This window comes from Zootoca vivipara, chromosome 1 (assembly GCF_963506605.1).
Source record: "Zootoca vivipara chromosome 1, rZooViv1.1, whole genome shotgun sequence".
In the NCBI taxonomy this organism is placed as follows: Eukaryota; Metazoa; Chordata; class Lepidosauria; order Squamata; family Lacertidae; genus Zootoca; species Zootoca vivipara.
This window is the reverse complement of record NC_083276.1, coordinates 61,486,361-61,510,280: the sequence shown is the minus strand read 5'-3', so window position 1 is coordinate 61,510,280 and position 23,920 is coordinate 61,486,361. Positions and strand designations below refer to the sequence as shown.

At 39.7% G+C, this 23,920-nt stretch overlaps 2 protein-coding genes across 4 annotated transcripts in view; one reads left to right on the top strand and one right to left on the bottom strand.

The window, feature by feature from the left end:
- ANO3 (anoctamin 3) overlaps positions 1 to 23,920 on the bottom strand; it is a 231,475-nt gene that overhangs the window by 11,895 nt on the left and 195,660 nt on the right. For all 3 annotated transcript variants that reach the window (XM_035117599.2, XM_060275243.1, XM_060275248.1), the window contains 5 exons: positions 5,843 to 5,925; positions 5,108 to 5,248; positions 4,628 to 4,792; positions 2,852 to 2,888; positions 685 to 796 (listed from right to left, as the gene is read on the bottom strand). In XM_035117599.2, the coding sequence (XP_034973490.2) occupies positions 685 to 796; positions 2,852 to 2,888; positions 4,628 to 4,792; positions 5,108 to 5,248; positions 5,843 to 5,925 (538 nt within the window). The remainder of the gene's footprint in view (positions 1 to 684; positions 797 to 2,851; positions 2,889 to 4,627; positions 4,793 to 5,107; positions 5,249 to 5,842; positions 5,926 to 23,920) is intronic.
- MUC15 (mucin 15, cell surface associated) lies at positions 10,123 to 23,912 on the top strand. Its single transcript, XM_035117609.2, has 4 exons — positions 10,123 to 10,390; positions 17,241 to 17,974; positions 18,826 to 18,981; positions 21,815 to 23,912. Exons 2-4 carry the CDS (start codon positions 17,284 to 17,286, stop codon positions 21,979 to 21,981), a joined length of 1,014 nt encoding a protein of 337 aa, XP_034973500.2. The 5' UTR covers positions 10,123 to 10,390; positions 17,241 to 17,283; the 3' UTR covers positions 21,982 to 23,912.

Sequence of the window (23,920 nt, the reverse complement as noted above, 5' to 3'; positions counted from 1 at the left end):
ATAAAGTTAAAGCTAAACCAAAGTACTGTAAATCCTTATTACTTATCTCACTTTTTGTTTTGATGCATGTTGGAAATGGAAAAGTGTATCTCCTTTTTAGTACTAACTGTGAACCTATTGTTATATCACTCTGGGAATTGCAACTCTGTGTAGGGAAAGGGGATCTCCTAACAACTCTTGGTACTTCAAGCAAACCACAGCTCCTAGAATTTTGAGGGGGGGGAGGCCATGACTCTTTAAAGTGCACTGAATGTATGGTGTGGATGTTGCCTCATTGTGGTAGAAGTGCATTTTGAGGGGAAATGATAAATGGAACTCTGCTCCAGCACAACTGGCAGTTTCCCTCCAGATAAAAATGGAGGGGGGAGCTGCCACTTCAGTAAACACACCTAAGCACTCTTTTCCTGATGACCAAAAATTATCTGAATTAGTTCATCCCCATTTCCCGAAACTATTGGTATACACATGTGTAAACTCCTCACACATATTGGTTTCCCCTCCATGTAAGTGATTCCCCCCCCCATGTAAGTGATTGGTGAAGCACTCCTTACTATACTTAAAAACCCAGGATACACTTTAAATCAGAAAGCACATCATCTATTAACAATAGATTTTTAAATATAATGTTATTTTGTTCTGGGAGTTTCTTACATGCTTTTCTCAACTCATTTCAGATATACGTACCTTCCAAGGAAAAAGGCAATGTAGAAAATGGAGCTGTTTAAGTTGACAAACTGGAAGAGGAACATTTTCAAGGCAAAACTATTTTCCCATTCTGAGTCAGTTCTAGGATGTTCTATTTAAAAAATGCAACAGAATTCACAATATACATTAGTCTGGAAATAAAAATTTCTAACTTTTAGCAGGTAAGATCTAAATTGACATATATCCATAAAGCTGTCTGTGACACTACATTTGAAATCACTGGTTAAAGTTTATTTTTAGTTGCTAGAGAAAACTACATTTGCTCTGAACAAGAAAAATGTTTATATTAAAATATTACAAAAAAGTCATGAGATTAAACATTAACCATCCCTTTCCTCAGTGGTATTTTCTATGAGCGTGGTGGTTCCAATACAGCGAACTAATAACACTTGCTACTTACTATTGCTACTAATTGGAGTTTTCTTTTTTTAAACTAATGATAATTGCTGTATGGAGGGCAATTTTTGTTGGGGTCATGGCTAGGCTGGGGTTGTGTGCTGCTGTTTTGCAAATAATATATTAAAGTCCCTTTAGACAGATGCAATATATGCAGCCTTTATGTACCAAGTTCTTTTCACTGAAATGTTGTTGCTGTTGTTGCCATGGGAAGCTGGCTCTGGAAGAAGGTTACAGCAAGAGAGCATTGCCACCACACTGAATGGTCTGTTCAAAGTGTAAAAAAAATGACAAAGGAAACGAAAACCAACCCAACACTCATGAAGTAAACTAACCATAACCCCCTTCCAAAAACGTATTAGCAGTTTCTCTCTCTCACACACCCAAATCAACCCCAAAATCAACACCCCATTTTCAAAATGGGCCTCTTCAAAATGGAGAGGGAAATTTGACTTTTTGAGACTTCCAAAAGCTTTGGAAGATCCATAGCTTATGGAAAGTTCAGTAGTAGAGCATCTGCTTTGTATGCAGAAGAGTCTAAACTCAACCCCCAACAACTCCAGTCATTGTTGACAGTAATAAGGCAGAAGGACCAATGGTCTTACTTGGTACAAAAAGTAATATTACAATTGAGGAATAATTGCCGTATGCAAGTTGATGTCAAATGAATTTTTCAGCTTAATAGGAATGAGAGGGCCCTGTAAGACATGAATTATATTCTGCCTCTTTTTCCTTTCCCTGTGGCACTAAAGCAAAGTGCTTTTGAAGGAAGATGAAAACAACTTAAGGGAACAACTTAAGGGAGAATTCTACTTTGTACACATTCAGCTTGACCTTAACCAATCTGAGGTGCTAGATCAAAGCAAAGGCGTTTGTAGCTGGAGTCCAGCATTCTGTTTTCACAGCAGAAACAAAATAAAAAATTTCCTTCCAGTAGCACCTTAGAGACCAACTAAGTTTGTCATTGGTATGAGTTTTCGTGTGCATGCACACTTCTTCAGATACCTTCACAGTAGTTAACCAGATTCCTGGGGGAAGCTCATGGGCACTTTCTCCACATGTCACAAAATTTTATACACCTTTGTCATGTCAATCCCTACTTGCCTTCTCCTCCCACCCTAAATTAAAAAAGGCCCAAATGTTGCAATCCTCATTCTTCCAAATAATCCTCATAATCATTTTAAGAAGTTGAGGTGCACCAAGTGATCATTAGCGTTGCTGTCAACACACTTGAAAAGCCTATCAACACCCCAACTGAGCTGACCTGCACCTTTTCCTTTCAAGAAACAAACAATAACCATATTTTAAATTGAGGGAGGCCTGAAGGGAAACCATGTTGATTCATCTCATGAACTGAGACACCACAAAAGGCTTCTCCATATGAACAGGCACAATTGCTTTGACAGACTCCTCATTTTGCCTCACTTCAAAATCAGAATCTTCTGCCTGGCTTTTGGAGTGAACTGCTGAGGTACCACAGTCACCCTAAATGTATTGACAAGCTTTCATATGAGTTATTGGCAAAATTTAGGTATGATTCACCATGATCATCTTAGAAGGCCTCTGGATTTAGATAATCTCTTGCGATTATTGGTGCAAGAGATGTTCTTCCTTTCACCAGGTTCGTTGTCTTTCAGGCACACCAGATATTGATAGCTTGTAATTGCATATGTTACATTATCTGTGTCGTTAGACACTTTATCAGACACTAACACAAGTATGGAAACTTTCATCAGCGCCAATCACTCACCTAAATCTGTTAAGAGATAGGCAACTTTTTCATATACCTGGAACAGAAAAAGAAAAGAATAAAATTATTCTAGCAATGGGTTCAGGAAAGACTTTGAGAAAAATATACCACAGTTGTGTGTGTATGCATAGATGCATACTAAGCGTGTGTGGGGGGGGGGTGAAGGAGATTCAACTTTGTTTGCATTTTAATGTGAAACTAACTAATGCACTTTTAATGTGAAATCAATTGGTGTGAATCTGACAAATTCTTTAGTATTGTCACCCTCAAAATCCTTGTGTCCTAGCCTGATATTCTGTTAAATAAAATCAGAAATATTATTGGGGTGTTAAATAGTTAACTTTAGCTAGATCAGGCTATGATGATTACGACTATTCTCCTCAATATCAGTGTGTCCTAGCCAGATATTCTGTTAAGTAGTATCAAAAATATTATTAGGGTGTTGAATTTTTAATTAAGGTACTATGTGTGTCATGCTTATCCAAACAAAGTCAAAATGTTACTGGACTAGAATTTCTAGTTTTATATGCGTCAGCCCAGGGACATATATAGCCATGGAAGCAATATCCACACCCATTCTTCTTACACGAGCACCTGCCTTAGGGCATGGCCAGATTTAAATCGAATATTTATTTCCTGGAGTGTCTCCATATTTGTAAGAGCTTTGACTTTCTTTCTTTGCTAACATGCCTATACTTGCCTTGATCCTCATATGGAACTTCAAACAACATGAACAAGGGTTAGAATAATGTTTCAAAAACCTGTTTCTCAATATGATCCACATCTCCTTAGTTCCTCTGCAATGATACTGAGAAATGTTGTCATGGCAGACATTTGCCAGAAGGGCGTTTTGAAAAGAACACCTCAGAATCAGATACTTGGAAGCCTAAAGTCTAATCGGTTTGCCTCAGCACTGATCAGGGATGGAGGAGAAATTTGATTTGGTTCACATTTAAAGGCAAATAACCTAATATGTGAACAGAAATATAAAACCTCAAATTTTGCAATGCAAGTCTCAAAGCCAAGTAATGTGTACAAAAAATGTATACACTAAAGTAAAGTGTTCATAAAGTGCATATATGAGTGAAAACAGCATGCAAAATACATTGGGGAAAGTAATATCAAAATTAAGGGAAATATGCTTTGTTCAGTATAGGCTTTATCTGGAGCAGCCTGCATAAGGAGAAGCTTCATATCTAATTATATTTGCCAATGTTGTTAGTGATTGGTTATAAGGCCAAAGCCAAGTTCATACTATAATTAGTTTTCAGAGTTGCAGTGGAAACAAAATAAAGGAGTCCCAGAAACTGGCAAACTGGATGACTTCTTTACAATTTTAGCTTACAAAGTAGAATTGCTTTAATTGAAGTTAGTTTTTTATTAGATTAGGTTGTTTAATTGATGGTGCTGCCCAGCAATGGCTAGAGGGTTAGAGCTGGTTTGGACCGTGTTGTTTAACTGACTTCCCCAAGAGTTGGTTACCGGAAGGGAGAGGGTCAAGGCAGCAGAGAAGTCAGCACAGTGTGGCATTGTGAGTGTTGGATTGACTCTGCTTCTGCCGCTGCCGCTGCCGCTGCACCACACCAACCTTCCCACCACCTAGCCCCCCCCCCCCAGTTACCAACAGGGAAGCAAAGGAAGCAATGCTACCCCACCACTCTCTGCCCCCCAGCTACTGCCTTACACAAGGACAAATGGTATACCAATTCTACATTTTAATTCATTTTGTATATACTCAGACGATCCTTCACTTATGAATAAAGACTGAGAACTTACAACATTAAGAGACATGATGATCATAAAGTTGATGCAGACTCCAGTGCCTGATGTCGCAAACTGCCAATACTTTTTAATGAAATACCACTGGAAGGAGGCAAACTGCTCCATAGCCACAAGGCGATAGACTACAACGGCAAACACTGCAGTGAGGACTAACGAAATCTGCAAATAGATAAAATTAAGAGTATTTATACCAAAAATAGGCATTGGCTGGGAAAAGATTCCACAGAATTACAGGCTTGTAAATACTATGAAATCATCACATTTATTTCAAGACCGAGTTGCTTGTTTACTTTTCAGTTAAAATAATTCTTTAGCCCTTGACTTAAATCACAAACAATGACCCTCATTTCCTTATTTTACTTTACTATATAATGAATTACCTCTGAATCTGAGAAGAACTATAAACAATTTAGGCTGATGGGAAATAGCCTGTAATTCCTTTACAAAATGTCTAATATTTTTTAGTGACTTTACCATGAAGAATATTCCTGACACAGACACCATCAGTCGACTAAGTTTATCAGGGAAGGGTTGAAAAGGTTCAGGCTTCCCTGTTATAGGATTCACTCGTTCCACTTGAGAATATTTTGCTTCAAATTGAGGGCGAAGCTCTTCCTGCAATGACAAACATTTATTTCAGTTCATGCCAGAAGTGGTTGGCATGTATACATATGGCACAATGATGAAAAATTTTAATACTTCCTTTCACGTTGATATGCTCCATATACTTTATATATCACTTCATAAGGTATTATGGAATTTTAACACTTAGCTGCTCCGGGAAAACCCTGAAGATAGATATCTTTAAAACTGCTATTTGACAACCAATGTGATATCAGTGCCAGCTGAGTGTCTTATTTGTAGTCCCTTTTTAAAATTCTGTCTTCACACATTATGTCCCTTTTGGATATTTATTTGTGGGGGAATCACTGGGCCCTATATCAGCAGCCACATCCCTGACCTCACACATGAAAAGCTGCATGTCACTCAAATCCATGCCGGCTACTGTATGTATGATCTGGTACCCTGCAAATGGAGTGCCCAGACTGTGCCCACACATATTGGGGTGTATGTGCATAGGCAGGTGAAATCAAAGCAAACTCAGCACTCACCCAAAATACTAATAGCACATGCAAAACTTCAGAAACCCTGGCACCCTGAATGTAGACATCAAAACTGCTATTGTGACCTACTTTTTAAGAATCTTACCTCTTCATCTTCCCAGTCTATAAGATCCCAGTCATAGGTTAGCACAGCCCTTCGCCTCTTCCAAAACTCTAAGAACACTGTAGCTGTGAAAGCCATGAATTACATGTTAACATTAAAATCAAATGACCACCAAGCTCAATGAGTTGCTCATTGAATTGCCTTTAAAGTGCAGTGTGATTAAGCTGACTAGGACACCAACTATAGCCTGTGATTTGTCCAGTTTCACTGACCCTCTATCAGGCATGTCAAACCTGCGGCCCTCCAGATGTTTTGGCCTACAACTCCCATGATCCCTAGCTAGCAGGACCAGTGGTTGGGGAAGATGGGAATTGTAGTCCAAAACATCTGGAGGGCCGCAGGTTTGACATGCCTGCGTCTAGCTCCTCTTTCTACTGCAGCTGAAAACTATGAAGGAGAGTGAATCTTCTCTTTCTAGCCAATTAGTGCTGGGTATCATTTTCTAAAAATGGAAACCTTCTGCACTCCAGAAATTCAAAAGCTTCTGCACAGCTAACTCATTTTTTTTAGTTTAGAAATGCAATAGTTCCAAAGAACCCCAATGGCATTGAAAGAATTACCTTAATGGGTAACACCCAATTATACCCTAATGCAGGGAAGCGTATTCAGCCTGAGGGCCACATTTCTTTTTAGTCAACTTTCTGAGGGCCAAATGCCAGTGATGTGTGGGGCCAGAGGCAAAAATGGGCACAGCTATCATGCTAATTTTACTTTTGTACAGCAGGCTAATTTACACCCACCCACACCATCACTATATTCCATTCAGACAAGTATGAAGCATTAAAACACATTTCAGCTGGGGTGGGCGGCGATACTTGGATGGGAACTTGAATAAAACTTGAATAAACTTGAATAAAATATTTGATGCCTTAAATAATTGATCACAAAATGCAGCATGTGCACACTATTTGAATGAGGCTCCCGTCTCCTCAAATATTTTATTGCTGGGGGTGACAGGACCTTGGACCCTAGGAGTTGGCTGCTATGGATGCGAAGCAGAGACAGTAAGGCCTGTGACTTGAAGAGATTTGCCAGGGTTAGATAGAAAGCTCTGAAGGACAACATTTTGCTTCCAGGCCTGAGATTCCCCACTGCTTCCCTAATGTGTAACTCCTACACCTAGATGAGAAACATCCAGACTAGCTTCTCTCTCTCTCTCTCTCTCTCTCTCTCTCTCTCTCTCTCTCTCTCTCTCTCTCTCTCTCTCTCTCACACACACACACACACACACACACACACACACACACACACACACACACAGCCAACAGCTGACATTTGTCAAGTTTTAAGAGTTTTAGGACAAAATGAAACTCAATCAGACATGAAGCTACATCTATGAGCTTTTCTCCAATCCAACCCCTTACTCCACCCTACAGAATCTCTGGGCTACAGACCCAGAAGACATCCCCTATCTTTGCAGGGATTAGGCGACAGAAAGACCCAGTTCACATCTAACACGCAGCCAAATAATTGCCTAGCATGAACCATGCGGTTTCCTGGAGTGGAGACAGCAGCACTGGGCACTCCCCTGGTTCTGTGGCTATTGCACTAAAAAGGACTAAGCTATGGTTTGGCTTAGCATGATGTCCCAACCCAGGCTCATGGTTTGTAGCTAAGCTGCAATCTAGGTTTTTTTCTTGATTTACCACATGGTTTGTCTGAGGGATGTAATGTTAAGAAATCCATGGCTTAGCTCTGGGCAGCATGGCAACAACAGGACCAGGGGAGGCGTGCAGCAGCTGTGATCTCCACTCTAGGACAATGCTCTGTGATCTACTGCTCATTAAATATAACAGATAGACCTGAATTATGCTTCCTATCAGGAGTCTAGGTCTACCAGCCAGGAAGGAAATAGGAGACAATTCCATTAAAATGCACAGTGAGAAATACACAATGTTACCATTTGTACTGAACAACATTCCATTTTAAGAAATGAAGGTCTTGATCTTGGAAAACGCTGTGCCCATGGAAGTCCCTGCACTCATGCAATACTCTGTTGCCTTTAATAGCACTTCAGATGGCCGTGGGAGAATGCCTGCAAGGATTTCTCACCAACAAAAGTACTGAGGAAAGATTTGAAGTACCCTTAAAGCTTTCAAGAACTGCAGGTGGAAACAAACCAATTGACACCCCTCTTTTTGATCTAATAACACAGGATACGTTGTCTCAAAATATTAGCAGAACAGAGAACTTTGAAAAAGTGCAGCCCAAAGACCAGAACCTTGGTGAGATCAGTATGTTACCTTGCACAATATAGACCCACTTCATACAGGAAGCTTCTGGGAGCTACATCTATTTATAGACTAGCAGTACCCAGCCACGCATTGCTGTGGCTCATCCCTGTGACTCACCCCACCCCACCCCATCCTGACCCATGACCTATCCCAATCCTGTCCTCCCCCACCCCCACCCAGGAGAGCCCGCACCTCCACTCAGCCCAGTATGCAAACCTGAGCTGAGCTGCTTTGGAGAGGGAAGCTTTTCTAGCTGCAGTACCAGTGGTGTCACCACTAGAGGGCGATGTTTTGCAACCTCTCCTGTTCCTGTTTTTCTGTTTTTTCCAAATTTTTTCCAAAAAGCATGTTTTTACCTGTGATAGGTGTGACATCTGTACAATCTAAGTTTATACAAACACTCCCGTATTGGACTGCAACATTGTGTCAAAATTTCAACTCATTCGGTCAAGCAGTTTCGGAGCAAACTGAGCACACACAACCTGGCATTTTACATTTTTATTTATATAGATTGATCAAGTTATGTATCCAAGGGTTAGCAGGAGGTGGCCATTCTGCTCCCTATTCCCACTTGCAGCCCTGTCTCCAAGCCCTGCCACCAAGTGACCCTTTGAATTTGAGTGTGCTGTGGTATTCAGGTTGTGTTCTGCTCACGGAAGGTGCCTTAGCCCCAGCTTGGACAATCTCCTTCCCTACCGCAGCCTTCCTTGCTGCAGCCCACCACATTCAAGAGAGTCCCCTGACCCTCTGGAGAGTCTTGGAAGCAGGGCTGAGGAGGGGAAGCCCAAGGAGATGGGAGAAGAAGGGTTGGGAAGGAAGATACCACCCACATCCTTACTTACATGCTTCTGGGTTTTTATGGCATTTTCTTCAAATCCACATTACATTAAATCTTTCATTACATGTGTTTAGGAGCCAGGAGAAAACAATTTATCCTAGGCCTTTGGCTAATTAATCAATCTATAGGGTGGGGGTATTGTTTTGTCTGTTATTATTGTAATATATAGAGAGAGAGAAAGAGAGAGAGTGTGTGTTTATATACTGTGAACCACTCTATGATCCCTGGATGAAGGGTGGCGTAAAGAAAATGAAATACGAGAACAGGCAGTTCCTGAAGTATCCTGGACACAAGTTGTTAAGGACCTTGTAAATTAATACAAGAACCACAAGAGTTAATACAATCACCACACAGGGTGATATGCAAAAGAGGACAGGGGCCATGAACTATTAATTCTTGTCTAGAAGAGGGTTTTTTTGACAGGGATTCAAGATTAATGGATTAAAGATAAAAACTTTTCCCCTACGATTACAGGTTACAATTTAATGTACTTTTAAGTTTTATGTATTTGTTTTCATAGGAGATGTATAGGGCTGCCCATCAACACATTCCCTGAGCAGGTTACAAGAAGTAAAATGCCATACTGTTTCCATAAAGTATACCTCCAGGCTAGTGCAGTAGTATAAAGTGAAAAACTTGTCTTTCTTTCTTTCTTTCTTTCTTTCTTTCTTCCTTCCTTCCTTCCTTCCTTCCTTCCTTCCTTCCTTCCTTCCTTCCTTCCTTCCCTTCCCTTCCCTTCCCTTCCCTTCCCTTCCCTTCCCTTCCCTTTCCTTTCCTAGAGAAAGCCTAGAAAACGAGTTTCTCATTCTGCTTACAAAATGTAGATAAGAATTTTAATGACTGTGCCCTTTAAATCAGAAGCTGATATATGCCACTAGCAAGTTAGCTAAGACTCTGGCAACACCTTTGTGGTTGTTCCAAATACTTTAGTACTGTATTCATTCCTTCCCTTTAAGAAGAGAAAGTATGTTGATTCACATCTCTCGGGACTTCAGCTTTGGGGAACATTTTGAGTAGCAATAAAGTTCACTCCAAAATTGCTACAATTCTCCTATAAAATAATGGTGGTTCATTGAATGTATATTTTTAAAAACCTAAATGCAGAACTTAAAAAAAAACACCAGTTCATCTTACAGCAGCCCCCGGTAGTCTTTCCCGGAGCAACAAAATGACCTGTTCACTTGATCCTGAAAGCTCCGAATTCTATGATCTCTCTAATGCTGTGTCTCAACAAGACAGCTGAGAAGCAGGTCATTCTGGTTCTCAGGTGCTCTATTACACTCAGAGAAATGCGGCCCCACCTAATTTTGTTTCTGCTGTGCATTCCTGACCACCACAACACTGACACGTTTACATTACCTGCGTTGTACAGTTTTCAGCAGACTAGTCTTATTGCGCTCCAAGTAGGGGGAGAGTTTTTTTCAACAACTTCCTAAATATTACTGCTGAGCTGAAAAGGTAAGTGGCTTTTAGTTAATGGCTTTCACCGAGTGATCTTTCCAGTCTCTTGCATTAACTCTTCAAAAATATCTCTGTCTGTAAGTGATCCTGCTTAGAAACTACCAGCTGTATCAGCCAGGTAATGCCCTGGCCTGGCACAGATCTGAAGATATGATCTTAGTTGCGTTTAACTTACATTCTGCTTGCAACGTCTCTCCCTCTCCTTCACTTCTAAGCAGTGGGCAAAAGGAGGCATGCCTCAAGGAATTTAAATGACAGTATTTCTCAAAGTGATAAATTCTAGCATGTGTTTACTGTATATAAACACTACCTCAAATGACCTTTTACTGTTCAGTAACATTATAATGTCTGCTGTTCTTTCTGAAAGTTTCAAAGTTAATATTTCATCTTTAACATGTGCAGTTACTTGCACAGAATGCAGGTAAAAGACAGCACTTCTCTGTAGTTGTCTATGAATGTATGCACTGGCTCAGTTGCACCTGTACTCAGGAAAGAAATACTGGATTGCTGGAGTTCTCCTATTTGTATACTGGAAAGAAAGAAATACTGGATTACTGGAGTTCTCCTATTGGTATAACGCAGAGAGGGGAAACTATCTGGGAAAACATCCCCCTCTGTCCCACAAATGAGAGTTAATGATGGGGTAGAAAAAGTGAGATTAGCACTGCATTTATTATTATTATTTTAAAAAAACTGTCTTCAAACAATTATGGTCAAGTAACATTTTAGCCTTTACAAGCCATATGCTAAATGATACCACTAGAACATACTAAGTAGGGATGGGGTAATAAATTAAATTCAGTTCACATTTAAAGGTGAAGCTACCTAGTTTGCACTTTCTGGGACAATACAGAAATTGAAACTTTGAAATGTTTGCTTCTCTGAATTTTGCAATGTGGCTCTCAAAGTCAAGGAATTTGTGCACAATGCATATGCTAAAATAGCACGTGCATGAAGATTCACATAGTAATGAAATTAACAAATAATAATGCTATGTACTAGGGAAACCTGCGTTACAATGTGCATATTAGAGGTTTACATTGCAACCGATGAATTTTCAATTAATTTCATACAAACATTCATAAACTGGTATGGAAATCTAGAGGACTGAATTCAAGATTGGAAAAACGAGAAACTGACATTGACATATTCACCCATTACCAATACCAAGGTATATAAGACAATATGTAGTCACAATATAAGTACGAATGCCATGAACTTACTCTATTTCATGCTTACTATTACCCTTTATGAATAATGATACTAGAGGAAGTGTTTTTGACATAGCAACCCCACCATTACCAAATGACAGATGACGTTTAAAATTTAAAACAGCTTTTAACATTGTGGTTTGGGGCTTGTTCAGGGGGAGCAGGAGACTGCGGAGGGCATGGCTGCTGGTTCACAGACATTACACCTTAATACAAAAACCATTGGTGGCTATGAATCTGAATGAGGTGCATCAGGTACAAGGAGAGTGAGTGCCTCCCACTCTCTCCTCCTACAACATCTTAACGATTGAAAAATTCACCTCTACGCCCAGGAGATATAGAAGTTTACAATGTAAGGGCAGGAAGTGTGAAAGTGTCGTGCCAAAGACGACAGAGTGTTGCAGAGCGGGAAGCACCGCCTCTCTTTTAATCATGCCCAAAGTCATTCAGATGGAGGAAAGATACCCAGAGACTCCTATGCCAGCTTTGCCAGTGCGCAAGTGTTAGCAGCATTCCAGGGCATAGGAGTCCACTTGTGTAGGTTTCTGCATCTCATCCTAATATGTGGATAGCAGGGCCAGAGCCAATGTGATCGTGGAATTATCAAGGCAAGGCTAGAGGCAGGATGCAACCCTATCAATTACATGATGCCCCATCAAACAAGTATCATGTGAAGGGGTCTTATGTCCGTCACATATGGGATTTTGCTGTTGCAAAGGCAAGTGCAGTCTTACTGTGTATAAAGTATACCCTGCAAAGATAATAGGACTCTAAATTATTTGCACTTGCTACAAAATCCTTGTAGTTTACATGACCTTGTAGTCTGATTGGGTATGGGTGTGCCGTAACTGACACACACAAACACACACACAGGGAGGGAGGGAGGGAGGGAGATATATGATTATGACTGCCTCTCATAAATCAAAACCCTAATTGACATATGCTTTATTTGAATACATGAGAATCCATATTTTCCTCAATGTCTCATCATTTACATCTGCTTTGAATTTTCCCTTGCATAGTCCCTATTCATGCCCACTGATGCAAGGACACATAGATCACATTCCTCAGTGACATCCAGAATTTTGGAATGTTCTTCCTATGGAGACACATCAAAGCCCAAAGCTGGCTATAGTGAGGGTTGGTCTTTGATAATTAATGTTAATTTCTTAACTTAGAAATATCTTTAGTGCATTTTGATTTGTGCTGTTTTTTAATTGACATGTATTATGTAATCCACTGTAAGCCTTAAAGATAAAGGAGGACCAATTAAATAAATGGGGGTAGAGAGATATTAGCAGTCTTTATTGGACATGAGATCCATGCATATCCTATTACCATAAATTTAATCCAAACTAGGGTTGGAAACCTGCACACAACTTAGGCTGCCTAAATGCAGGTCCATCATTTTCAAGGTGGGAATATTTCAGCGGGAAAGAAAAAAAATCAGGGCAAATGTGAAATACCATATTTTTCTGTGTATAAGACAATGCTTTTTGGTAAAAAAAAAGAGAGGCAAAAATTGGCTGTCGTCTTATACACAGATAGTGAATGCAGGGGGACGACGACGTGCGATTAATGGCAGCAGCAAGCAGGAGACTGGCAGCGGCGATCGGGCGGGTGATTGGTGGCTCTGGCAAGGCCTACTGGCGATTGGCTGTGGCTGCGGCAATTGAGCAGACGATTGGTGGCTGCGGCAACTGGGCGGGTGGGCTGTTGGTGGCGGCAAGCGGGCAGACAATTGGCAGCTGCGGTGAGGTGTGCAATTGGCAGTGACTGTCGCAAGCGATTAGCAGTGACGGGCAGGCGGGTGAGCGATTGCCGGAAATGACCCACCCCCACCCCCAAAAGCTAAACAACTTAATTTCTTAATTTTGGGCTACAGGGGGGGGTTGTCTTATACACGGAGACGTCTTATACACGGAAAAATACGGTATATGGGCTGAATTCAACTAAATCTCACATTGAAATTAATGGGCCCAAATTAGCCATGGCTATTAATTTCAATGGGCCTAATCTGAGTAAAGGTTAATTGGATACAATGCTATATATTTGAATATGTTGAAGAAAAAATTATACTACAGCAGTTGAGAACTCATATCTCATAATAACTACAACAGCCACCACCCCCCTCTTTTAAACAAACTGGGCAAATACATGAAGCATTGGAGTTGTAATCACACTAAATCACTACTAAAAAGTAGCCTAGCAAGATCCCATAAGACTATAAGGGAAGTCCTGGTGGATTAACCCAAAAGTCCTCCTAGCAGTCTGCTTCCTACAATGTCTAATCTGATGCTTATGGTGTGAAGGCAATAGCCCTTCTCTCCTGCTGCTTCCCACCAGTAATTGGCATTCATTGATCCACTTCCTGTGAACTTGGAGGTTCTTCCCATGATGAACGTCATTGGTGGGAATGAGGTGCAATTAGAGTTCCACCTGTTCATAAAGAGTTTGTGCTACAAAGAAATGAAATGTTAAACATCAGTGTCTTTTAATTTTTTATAGTTATTTTGGTTTAAGTTATTACTGGGTGCTAAAGTGGTAAGGAACCTTTTTGGAGAGAAAGAGGCAAAACTCAGATTAGAAGCAAAGGACAAAAGCAAGATCAGCTGATTCCTGCATTTCAGCTTTTGCCACTGTGTATGTGCTATATATTCTATCTGCGGGCATGCACATGCTGAGAAATGCTAAACGAAAGAACAAGAAACCGGTTTATTATTACACATGAAAGGATTTCTGGGAAACACATAACTAAAAATAAACTCAACTGTTTCTCTTTTTTTGAGTCCCCCTTTTTCCAAGTGGAAAATTATAGTGGATGGAACAAAGAAAGAGAGAGACTTTTGTGTTGCGCGTACAGCGATTTCAGCATCATGCCCTGTAAATGAAAACTTTAGTTAAGTGAACTTTGGGTAATTTCCTGTGGGGGTTTCAAATTACAGCCAAGGTGAAATAAAAACAAAAATGACAAAACTCACTTTGTGTAGTAATGAAATGGCTATTGATGGAAAGCAGAGAGGGTTGTGCCAAAAAGGAAAACAACAAGTATGGCCATGAAGAGAAAGGAATATTTGAGAGCTTGCTAAAAGCTCACTCGATGTTTTATTTGTTCTTCCTGTGTTTTTTTTTTAAAAAGTATTCGTTATAGGGTGTGTGTGTGCAGTCACAGGGTATGACAAATGCTTTTGTTCATTCAGTCAGAGGGCTTGTAACTCAGGATCAGCAGATTAATTACATATTGAATACCGCCACTTATGCAGGGTGGGGAATCATCCAAATAATGATTTGTCTCTTTTGCTTTGACTCATTTCACAAGAATTGCAGCCATATTTTGAACAAAGTAATTGCAGCAAATAATTTGCTTTTATTCTATATTCAGCTATGTGGGCAAAATATTTACAAGCAAATACAAAGAGTGGGTTTTTTTATTTTAATTTTTTTTGTAAATTGACTGAAGTTGCCTGTGACATATGCAACATATTTTGAAATCAGGAACCAATTTGTACAGCGGACATGGTGCCTAACTAAGAGGAGATACAAGATCCCTTCACCCCTCTTCCTCATATCATGCCATTCTCTTTCCCCTGAGGTCCCTGTCTTGAGCATAGATATCTGCCAATGGAATAATAATAATAATAATAATAATAATAATAATAATAATAATAAATTATTTGCACCCTGCCCATCTGGCTGGGTTTCCCCAGCCGCTCTGGGCAGCTTCCAACAAAAGATTAAAAATACATTAAAACATCAGCCATTAAAAGCTTTCCTAAGCTTATGAACATAGGTTTTCCCCATGCAAACATGAGTCTGAAGCTCAACATCAAAAAAACCAAGATCATGGCCACTGGTCCCATCACCTCCTGGCAAATAGAAGGGGAAGAAATGGAGGCAGTGAGAGATTTTACTTTCTTGGGCTCCTTGATCACTGCAGATGGTGACAGCAGTCACGAAATTAAAAGACGCCTGCTTCTTGGGAGAAAAGCAATGACAAACCTAGACAGAAACTTAAAAAGCAGAGACATCACCTTGCCGACAAAGGTCCGTATAGTTAAAGCTATGGTTTTCCCAGTAGTGATGTATGGAAGTGAGAGCTGGACCTTAAAGAAGGCTGATCGCCGAAGAATTGATGCTTTTGAATTGTGGTGCTGGAGGAGACTCTTGAGAGTCCCATGGACTGCAAGAAGATCAAACCTATCCATTCTTAAGGAAATCAGCCCTGAGTGCTCCCTGGAAGGACAGATCGTGAAGCTGAGGCTCCAATACTTTGGCCACCTCATGAGAAGAGAAGAATCATTGGAAAAGACCTTGATGTTGGGAAAGATTGAGGGCACAAGGAGAAGGGGACGACAGAGGACGGGATGGTTGGACAGTGTTCTCGAAGCTACCAACATGAGTCTGACCAAACTGCGGGAGGCGGTGCAAGACAGGAGTGCCTGGCGTGCTATGGTCCATGGGGTCACGAAGAGTCGGACACGACTAAACGACTAAACAACAACAACATGTGTGTACTCCTATAGGACTCCTATACATGCATAGCCCTACACAAAAGTAATGCATGGAGGGGGGTTATGGCGAATTTGCCTGATGAGAATAAAGCAATTTATGAGCACAATTCTGCCAAGACCACAAAAGGGAAAGGTAATTCATGAAATGCAACAATGCAATAAAGCATTAATCACACAATTTTGTGATTAACAAAATTAAGTGATTAACCAATCTGTTCTGTTCACTGAATAGCCTTACCCCAGTATCACCAAATTTTAAAAGTTACTGGAATGTACTAGAACAAGAAAGTTAGCTGAGGAAAGTGAGGTTTCTTTTAGACAGTTATGGGATCTGAAAACTGACCAGGACATTTGTTCCTTAATAATAATATATATATTTTGTCCCTTAGCTGTGCTATCAGAAAGCTCGGAGAAGCAAAACCAATCTCATAGAAAACATTTTCTGATAATACACAATGAGAAAGGCAATACATTTTAAAAATACATTCCTATAAGATGACCCTCCATCTAGCTCAAGAATAATGACAGCTATTAGGCCTTGTCTATAAGACCAAACCATCCTGCTATCTTGAAAAAGAGAAATGTGTTCTTAAATAGCAAAGTTTTGAGAAAAAAGCTATTACAGTAGACAAGTGTTGAATTTAGTAGTTGGGACTCCAATTTTTCAAGGAACAAGCAGAGTGACAGTAACTCCAGTCCCTCATACTGCCATTAATTGCATCAGCTGACTGGGAGTGACAACACACTGCTCTTTTCCCACTCACACCTAAACTTGTTATTGTGCGAGTATTGTAATTGGGCAGTTAAGACCTGCATAATGTTTTCTTCTTAGCCCCAAATATGGGAGTCAGTCAGATCCTGAGTGTAAGCCACATGTATTCATTGACTCTTTTCACAGAAGATTGGGGTGCCCCCCCCAATATCTTGGTCTATAGCGTACCAGTGAATTCATAAAAACACCAAGTTTATAAAAGGGGAAACCTAGTATTTGGCCACGACTGAGACAAGCAGAACGAGAACTGCAAGATATCCTTTGTGTATTTATTAATTTCTATCTTCAATTCAATGAATCTTTGTGACTTTTTTTTATAAAGATGCAATATAAACACTGAACTTTCTTTACAGGTTCATCATATCAAGAAATAAGTATCATACCTGTGGAGGAAAAATGATGATCGCAGAAGAAATTATGTTCATTTTGCTGTTGGCTAACTTGCAGTCAACCAGAATGGCTGGTGTCAATGTGCTAAGTATCACACCCACTACAAGCAGCTTAAATAACACAACCACAAGTTATACTGTATTTATAAATAAATCATCCAATAAACCTGTAACTTCTGGAAGAACTCCTTCTGTAACTCTTACATCACCAACAGGCACTGATGACAACGCACCAAAAAATATGGCAATGGAAAGTAGTACCCAAAGCAATGTGACACCCCTTAATACTTGGCTATCTTCAACAGCACACCAGCTGAATCTTACAACAAAAGATTCAAATCAGACTTCTGCAAGAATCAATGGAACATCATCTCCTTCGGAGATGCCTACAGTCAGCAGTGGCCTGTCCACAACCTCTGAAAACTATTCAGTCCCAACTTATATCAATTCAACAGAGAAAGCATTGAACAACTCCACCACAGTGAACTATAATGTCAGTTCTACCACCGTAGTCTTTTCTAATGGAACTCAGATTAATGGTGTAACAGTTCATCCTACCAGTAGCATGCCAAATACATCAACCATGTCATCAGGTACTAAGATCAACAGTGTTACAGATTTACGGATAAGTTTGCAAACCACAAGTCTGCACTCCGGTTTTACTGATGGTTCTGCAGAAGCAAGAGAACCCCAAAAAGGTACCTTAATTTTCAAGAATATTTCACCACTCAATAATAGTGGCTACATTACCATAGTCTATCCAGAGTAGATAGATATTATTAGACCCACTGTTGCAGCTGGCTTAGTTTTAAAATGAGTTACAGAACTTGAGCTATTTATTTTGCAGAAGAAAAACCTGACAGGATTCTAGTTTACATTTACATGGCCTTAGACAGACTTTTCTTCTTCTTTTCTCCCATTGCATTCTAATAATGGTAAAACTGGAATAAAAGGACATCTTTTTCAATGTAGCATCATGTCTGAGTGAACTAATTCTGAAGAACATCAGTGTACCAAGAAAGGACACTGGGTAGTAGTCAATTAAGTTCTCCTCAGAGTAGACTCATTGAAATTAATAGAGCTAACAGTCATCTTCATTAATTTCATAGGTCTAGTCTTTATAAGATTTAATTGAATACCACCCATTAGTTCTATTTTATTTTTGCACATGGTCCTTGTATATAGGGAAGAGAAGCTTATTCAGTTCTATCTACACTATCAAGAGAACTTTAGTTGTGGGGAAGAACAAAAATATCATAAATAAACTAATAAACTAATAAATAAATAAATGATATATGATAAACTGTTTTCAGAATAGTTTCTTTAAAATGACTTAGAGTTATATGTAGAAGTGAATATTTTTGATCATAAACTCTGATTGGATGTTCAGATATTATCAGGGATCCAGACATTTTGCCTTCGCTCATTATTTGGGATGACTATAAAGTCTCTCTCTGCCCCCTAACCCCTAACATTCAGGGATTATTTTCAAGAGCTGCTTGTGAAAGTTATATGTTTGCTTAAAATCCATTTCGTTTTTGTTTTTCAGAAAACCGTAGTAACGGAGCTGTAGTGTTTGGTGCAATAGTAGGAGCAGTTTTAGCGTCTGCATTAATCTCTCTGGTGGGGTATTTCATGTGTGGGAAGAGAAAAACTGACTCATTTGCACATCAGCGACTTTATGATGACATGCGGAATGACCCAGGTAATGAAACAGTAAAACGAACTGAGACATTATAGTCACACAGATTTCATTTTATGCAATCATTTTCAGATTGCTTTGAGATTTTGATAGCAGAAAGATCATCCTGAGAACATACCAATTACCTGGAGGTACTCAAATACTGAATCTTCAGCTAAAAATGGCATCCAAACTATAGACTGCGGAAAGGAAAGGATCAAATGATTCTGCATGCATGCTTTTACTCATGCTTCAATGGAAGCAGGTAATAAAAGCAAAACACAATCCACACTACTGGAAAACATATCAATACCAACACTTTATACACATTGCAGTTCAATACCCAGCTATCAACATTTGTGTAGGAAAATGATTTTTATTTGTTTGTGTTGCTTGAAGGGAAGCCAGGCTTTTCTCATGTATGATATTATGCTTACATGATTGCATTTATTGAGATCAAACTGCAAGGACATCTGCAGAAGCAGAAAATGTAATTTACAAATTCAGTTGGTTTCCCTTACCAAATGTAGAGTTCATGCTCAAAATACATTCATTTTAATTTCCCTTTATTACACTCATTCTAATTTCCCTTAAAAATAAAATCCTATCAGAAAAAAAAAATGTTCTGTCATGATGCTTCAAAACTAAACTTGAAACATTGCTCATTAGGTTTGTTATAGCCCTTCCACACAACAGCTGGACTAAAATGTCCATATTCTTCCTCTGAAATCCAGACACATTATGCCGCTTATTGTACTGATGGTGATATTATGCCCTCTCCAATTATGAGCAGCAATGAAGCAGTCAAAACGAAGTCTTTAATGGGCATCAACCTACATTACTCCTGAAGCCGATAGCTCTTCTCTTTAACAATAGGCTATGGAATGATATGTTCAGAGAAAATAATTGCCCATAAAATGTAGTTACAAGCTGCTCCGCAGACACAAACCTGGACACATCAAAGCAAAGAAAGCAGTATAAATTCTTGTAAGGAGATGTCTCTGAAGACTTTAGTTTACACCCAAATCCAATTTAATGCGCTCTTGCTTTTGGTACTTTCCTGTGCAATAAACAACCATTAGAAACATACCATCTATTCAAATGTCAAATATTTTATCACATGACACAAAAAATGTAGTTGCATTTCCTGCATTGTTTTGACAACTGAATTCTAAACCCATATTAACTGTATTAAAACATTCAGTTTTAACATGGATTTATTCTGCTTTCTAACTTGCATTAAACAGCACAGGAGAAGCTCAATGGCCCTTTTAGGGTTAGGTGTGAAAACAAAGATTTGTTCATTCTCTTAGCTATCTTGGTGTGTTTATTTGAGGCACTGAACCTCAATCAATTGCTTAGAAGTGGATTCCAGTTCTAAAGTAGTCTTATCTTGCTTCTTTCTTGCCTTTTAGTCAGGGGAGAAGGAAAGCGTTTGTGATGGTTGCCCCAATGATTTAGCACCTAGAAAAGATCAGGCATTTTTCTCTCCTCCATTCCTCTGGATTTCCACTCTCTGGGAAGTGCAGCATCTAATGCTAAACCATGTAACATTACAAGCAAGAGGCTTGGGCTCATATATTTCCCTTCCCCTTCTGGTGAAGTTATGATGAAAGGTCAGGACCTACTACTTCTGTTTTATATGATATTAGCATCTTAAACCTAAACTGTGGTTGATCTTAAACTATGGTTTAAGTTGGCTTATTTCAGCTGCAGGGCTGGCCCATGCAGGAGGCAGACTGAGGCAGCCACCTCAGGGGGCAGAATCCTGCAGGGCAGCACCACTGCGGATGCCCCACCCGCCCCTGCTTATGGTTCAGTGTTACATCTGAGCCAGCTCTACAGACCAAGGAACAGCATGCTGCAGAAACATCTGCTCATAGATTAGTTCTACAAAGCTAGAAGGCTTCATTTTCATCCGTTTTCTTGGCCTGGGCAAGAAAGTCCTGTAAAGCACCCCCTATAATGGTTAGAGGAGAAGGAGACTTGTAGTTGCCAAAATATAGTGCTTCAGCAACACCTGTAATGAGGAAGGTGAGCATGACAGAAAATATATGGGAAAGGAGTTGCCAAGTTTGTGTTGTAGACAATCATTTTTTGAAAGTGGATGGATGTTGCTTGCACCATAATCACTGACTGAAAACTTCATGCCCTTGTCCAGTGTGGTGAGGTGGTTAGATAGCTGGATGTGTATAAGTGGTAAATACACTTATGAGTCCATGCTCAGTTATGGCACTCACAGGTCAGCCTTTGGAGAGTATCTAGCTGTCTATTGCTCATCCTATCTCACTGGATTGTTGTGAGACTAGAAATGCCACTCTGAGCTCATGGGAAATGGGTGGGTAAAAAATAATAGCTGCATTTAGTAGCAAAACTCAAGTCTGTCAAAGTGATTAGTGACCCTCCTATTGACTATTATATGATTTTGATCAATGCCTTATTTTCATACTTCTGATATTACATTTTAAACTCTTTTTTAAAAAGGGAATGCTTTTGCAAGCCATACTTATATCCCAAACCGTTATGTCAGTTACCTAAGAAAAAGAGAGATTTACTGCTGCTGAGTCGCTCTGGAGTCTTGAAACAATTCCAAGTCTGTTGCTCAGTATTTATTATTCACACATGACATTTCCAGCCATGGGTGTATCCACACATTAGCAAGTGTGTATGGAGCTTGATGTTTAATCACATTTCATTCCATACACATCCCAACACCTACAACTGGCAGGAGTAGAAATATTTTCTTAGTCAGATGCATCCTGAGATAAAATAAATCATTCAAGGACCGTTTAAACATTCTATTCAAAGGAAGCATTGTTCAGAACCCTATAAATATCTGTCTACATTTATTTTGCAGTTCTGCGACTAGACAACGTGCCTGAGCCTTACGGTGCAAGCTTTGGAAATCTGTCATACTACAGCCCTACAACAGTCAACGAGACGGCAGCCCAGAGCAGCAAAGAATCTCCTTACGATGCAATTCAAATGACCGACATGTCCACATCACAACCTTCAGCACAGTAGTGTGGATAACTTGTGTCAAAACAAAACACCTCATATCCATGGTTTCTTCTTCTTCTTGAGTTTAAAGATCGGGTCATAATGGTTTAAAAAATTTTTTTTGTGGCGCCAGCCCTCTGCCTGTTGATATGTACAGTTTTCAATAATCTAAGCGAGGCAATGCTTGTTGGCCACGTTTACAGATTTATATGCCCAAAATTTCACTTTTGTGTGCATTGTGTTTTGGATGGTTCACATATCAGTGCCCTTTACTGAGTGGTCAATTCCAGTGCTAAGACACAGGTCCAAACTGAGTCTATGGCAAAGAATTGTGCTTTATACAAAGCAATAAGAACATTCTACCTACATTTTTGGATCTGTAGTATGTCAGTGATACAGATACGGTACCAGTGCTATTTTCTCACCAGTAAATGACTGAACCAATTCTCAGTTCATGACTTTCTTCATCTGTTTCATTTGCATTATTTAACTTAAATCTTAACTATCTAACTCAATTTGTTACCACCAGACACGATAGGCACTAGCTCTGAAAAAGCTTAGACGACTTTGAAAAGAACACAAAGGATAGCTCTTTATGTAATAGTTCACTGTGATAGCAGAATGCATTTCCTGTGCCCACAGTCAGTATGTTTAGACTGCCAGATGCTGGACATAAACAAGAGAAGATGCCTGGCTTGTCAACTTCCATGACCATCTGCTTGGCTGCTGCTAGAATGTTGGACTGGATGGACTTTGGACTATTTTAGCAAATCAATTATGGCATGCATGTTATTTTTACTCTAGGGGAAATGCCACGAATGAGGGGAAAGTGGGGGAGCCAATTATGTTCTACAAATGCAAAAAGCACTTAAATCAAGGAACTGCCAGAGGTAGGGGTGGGGATTTTTTTGCCAAGGGGCCACATTGCCTTTTCTGGGGTCTACATGGCAATGGTGGATGGAGAAGCAAAGCTGGTGCTCCCCATCTTGCCAAAAAGCAACATTCTGGCTTCAATTCAGATTAGCACATACATTATAGGAATGCATTCAGTTGCACATGGAAAGAAATGCATTGTGCAATATGAATGTGCATTAGAATGCATAATTTGTCATGAATTCAGCTGGAGATCGGAATGTAAATTGTCCCCATCTGCATTGCATTAGTTTCATTGGGATGCTCACATCCCCGTCATCATTTTACCACATCTTGTCAACAAAGCATGACTGGCCTGGCCAATGAACAATCAGCCCAGATGTCCGGGCAAAGGGGCTGTTTTTTCTCTTACTGCAACACCAATCTGTTATGTGCAGACTGTGGGAATTGGATGTCTCTGATGGTTCCCCAACTGAGTACCCTAAGGATATACCTATATGAATTTTAGAAATAGCATGCCCTGCACCCTGTATGTAAATAAACAATGCAAAAGGGACTTTAAACAAATCAACAGTAGCAGCAACTATTCTACCATGAGTCAGAGACTAAATGTAGAAAGTGTAAGTATTACAAATCTGGTGGGGTTGTCTTTGTATCCCACCTGGTTTTGGACTTCTGTGGATTTATGTTGGTTTACTGAGTTGCTCTATATCCAGCTTTGCCTATAGAATCATTATTGTGGCTTATTTTTGATGACATTTTGATGCTTTTGGAGAGTCACCCTTTCCCCTTCACCAACCCAGCAGCTGGGATTGTGATAAATACATATTTGTAAACTATGTCAATAAAGCTATTTTGTAACCTTTAAGCTCTTTGTCATTGTGCACTATAGGATTAAAATAGGATGGATCTCTTAGGAAAATGATGGATTAAAGAACACAGATATTAATATGAGGTTGAATTGCATCTCTCATGGATGCTTTAGCTGAGAATCCTGCATTGCAGCGAGTGGATTAGATGATCCTCAGAGTCCTTTCCAACTCTACAATTCTATGATTCTATACTCATAGTAAACTCATTGAAATTAATG

Excerpts from the sequence above, each read along its gene's own strand:
- MUC15 (XM_035117609.2), top strand. The coding sequence starts at position 17,284 with ATGATGATCGCAGAAGAAATTATGTTCATTTTGCTGTTGGCTAACTTG. Across the intron at positions 17,975-18,825 it reads AGCAAGAGAACCCCAAAAAG|AAAACCGTAGTAACGGAGCT; the intron begins GTACCTTAATTT and ends TTTGTTTTTCAG. Across the intron at positions 18,982-21,814 it reads TGACATGCGGAATGACCCAG|TTCTGCGACTAGACAACGTG; the intron begins GTAATGAAACAG and ends TTTATTTTGCAG.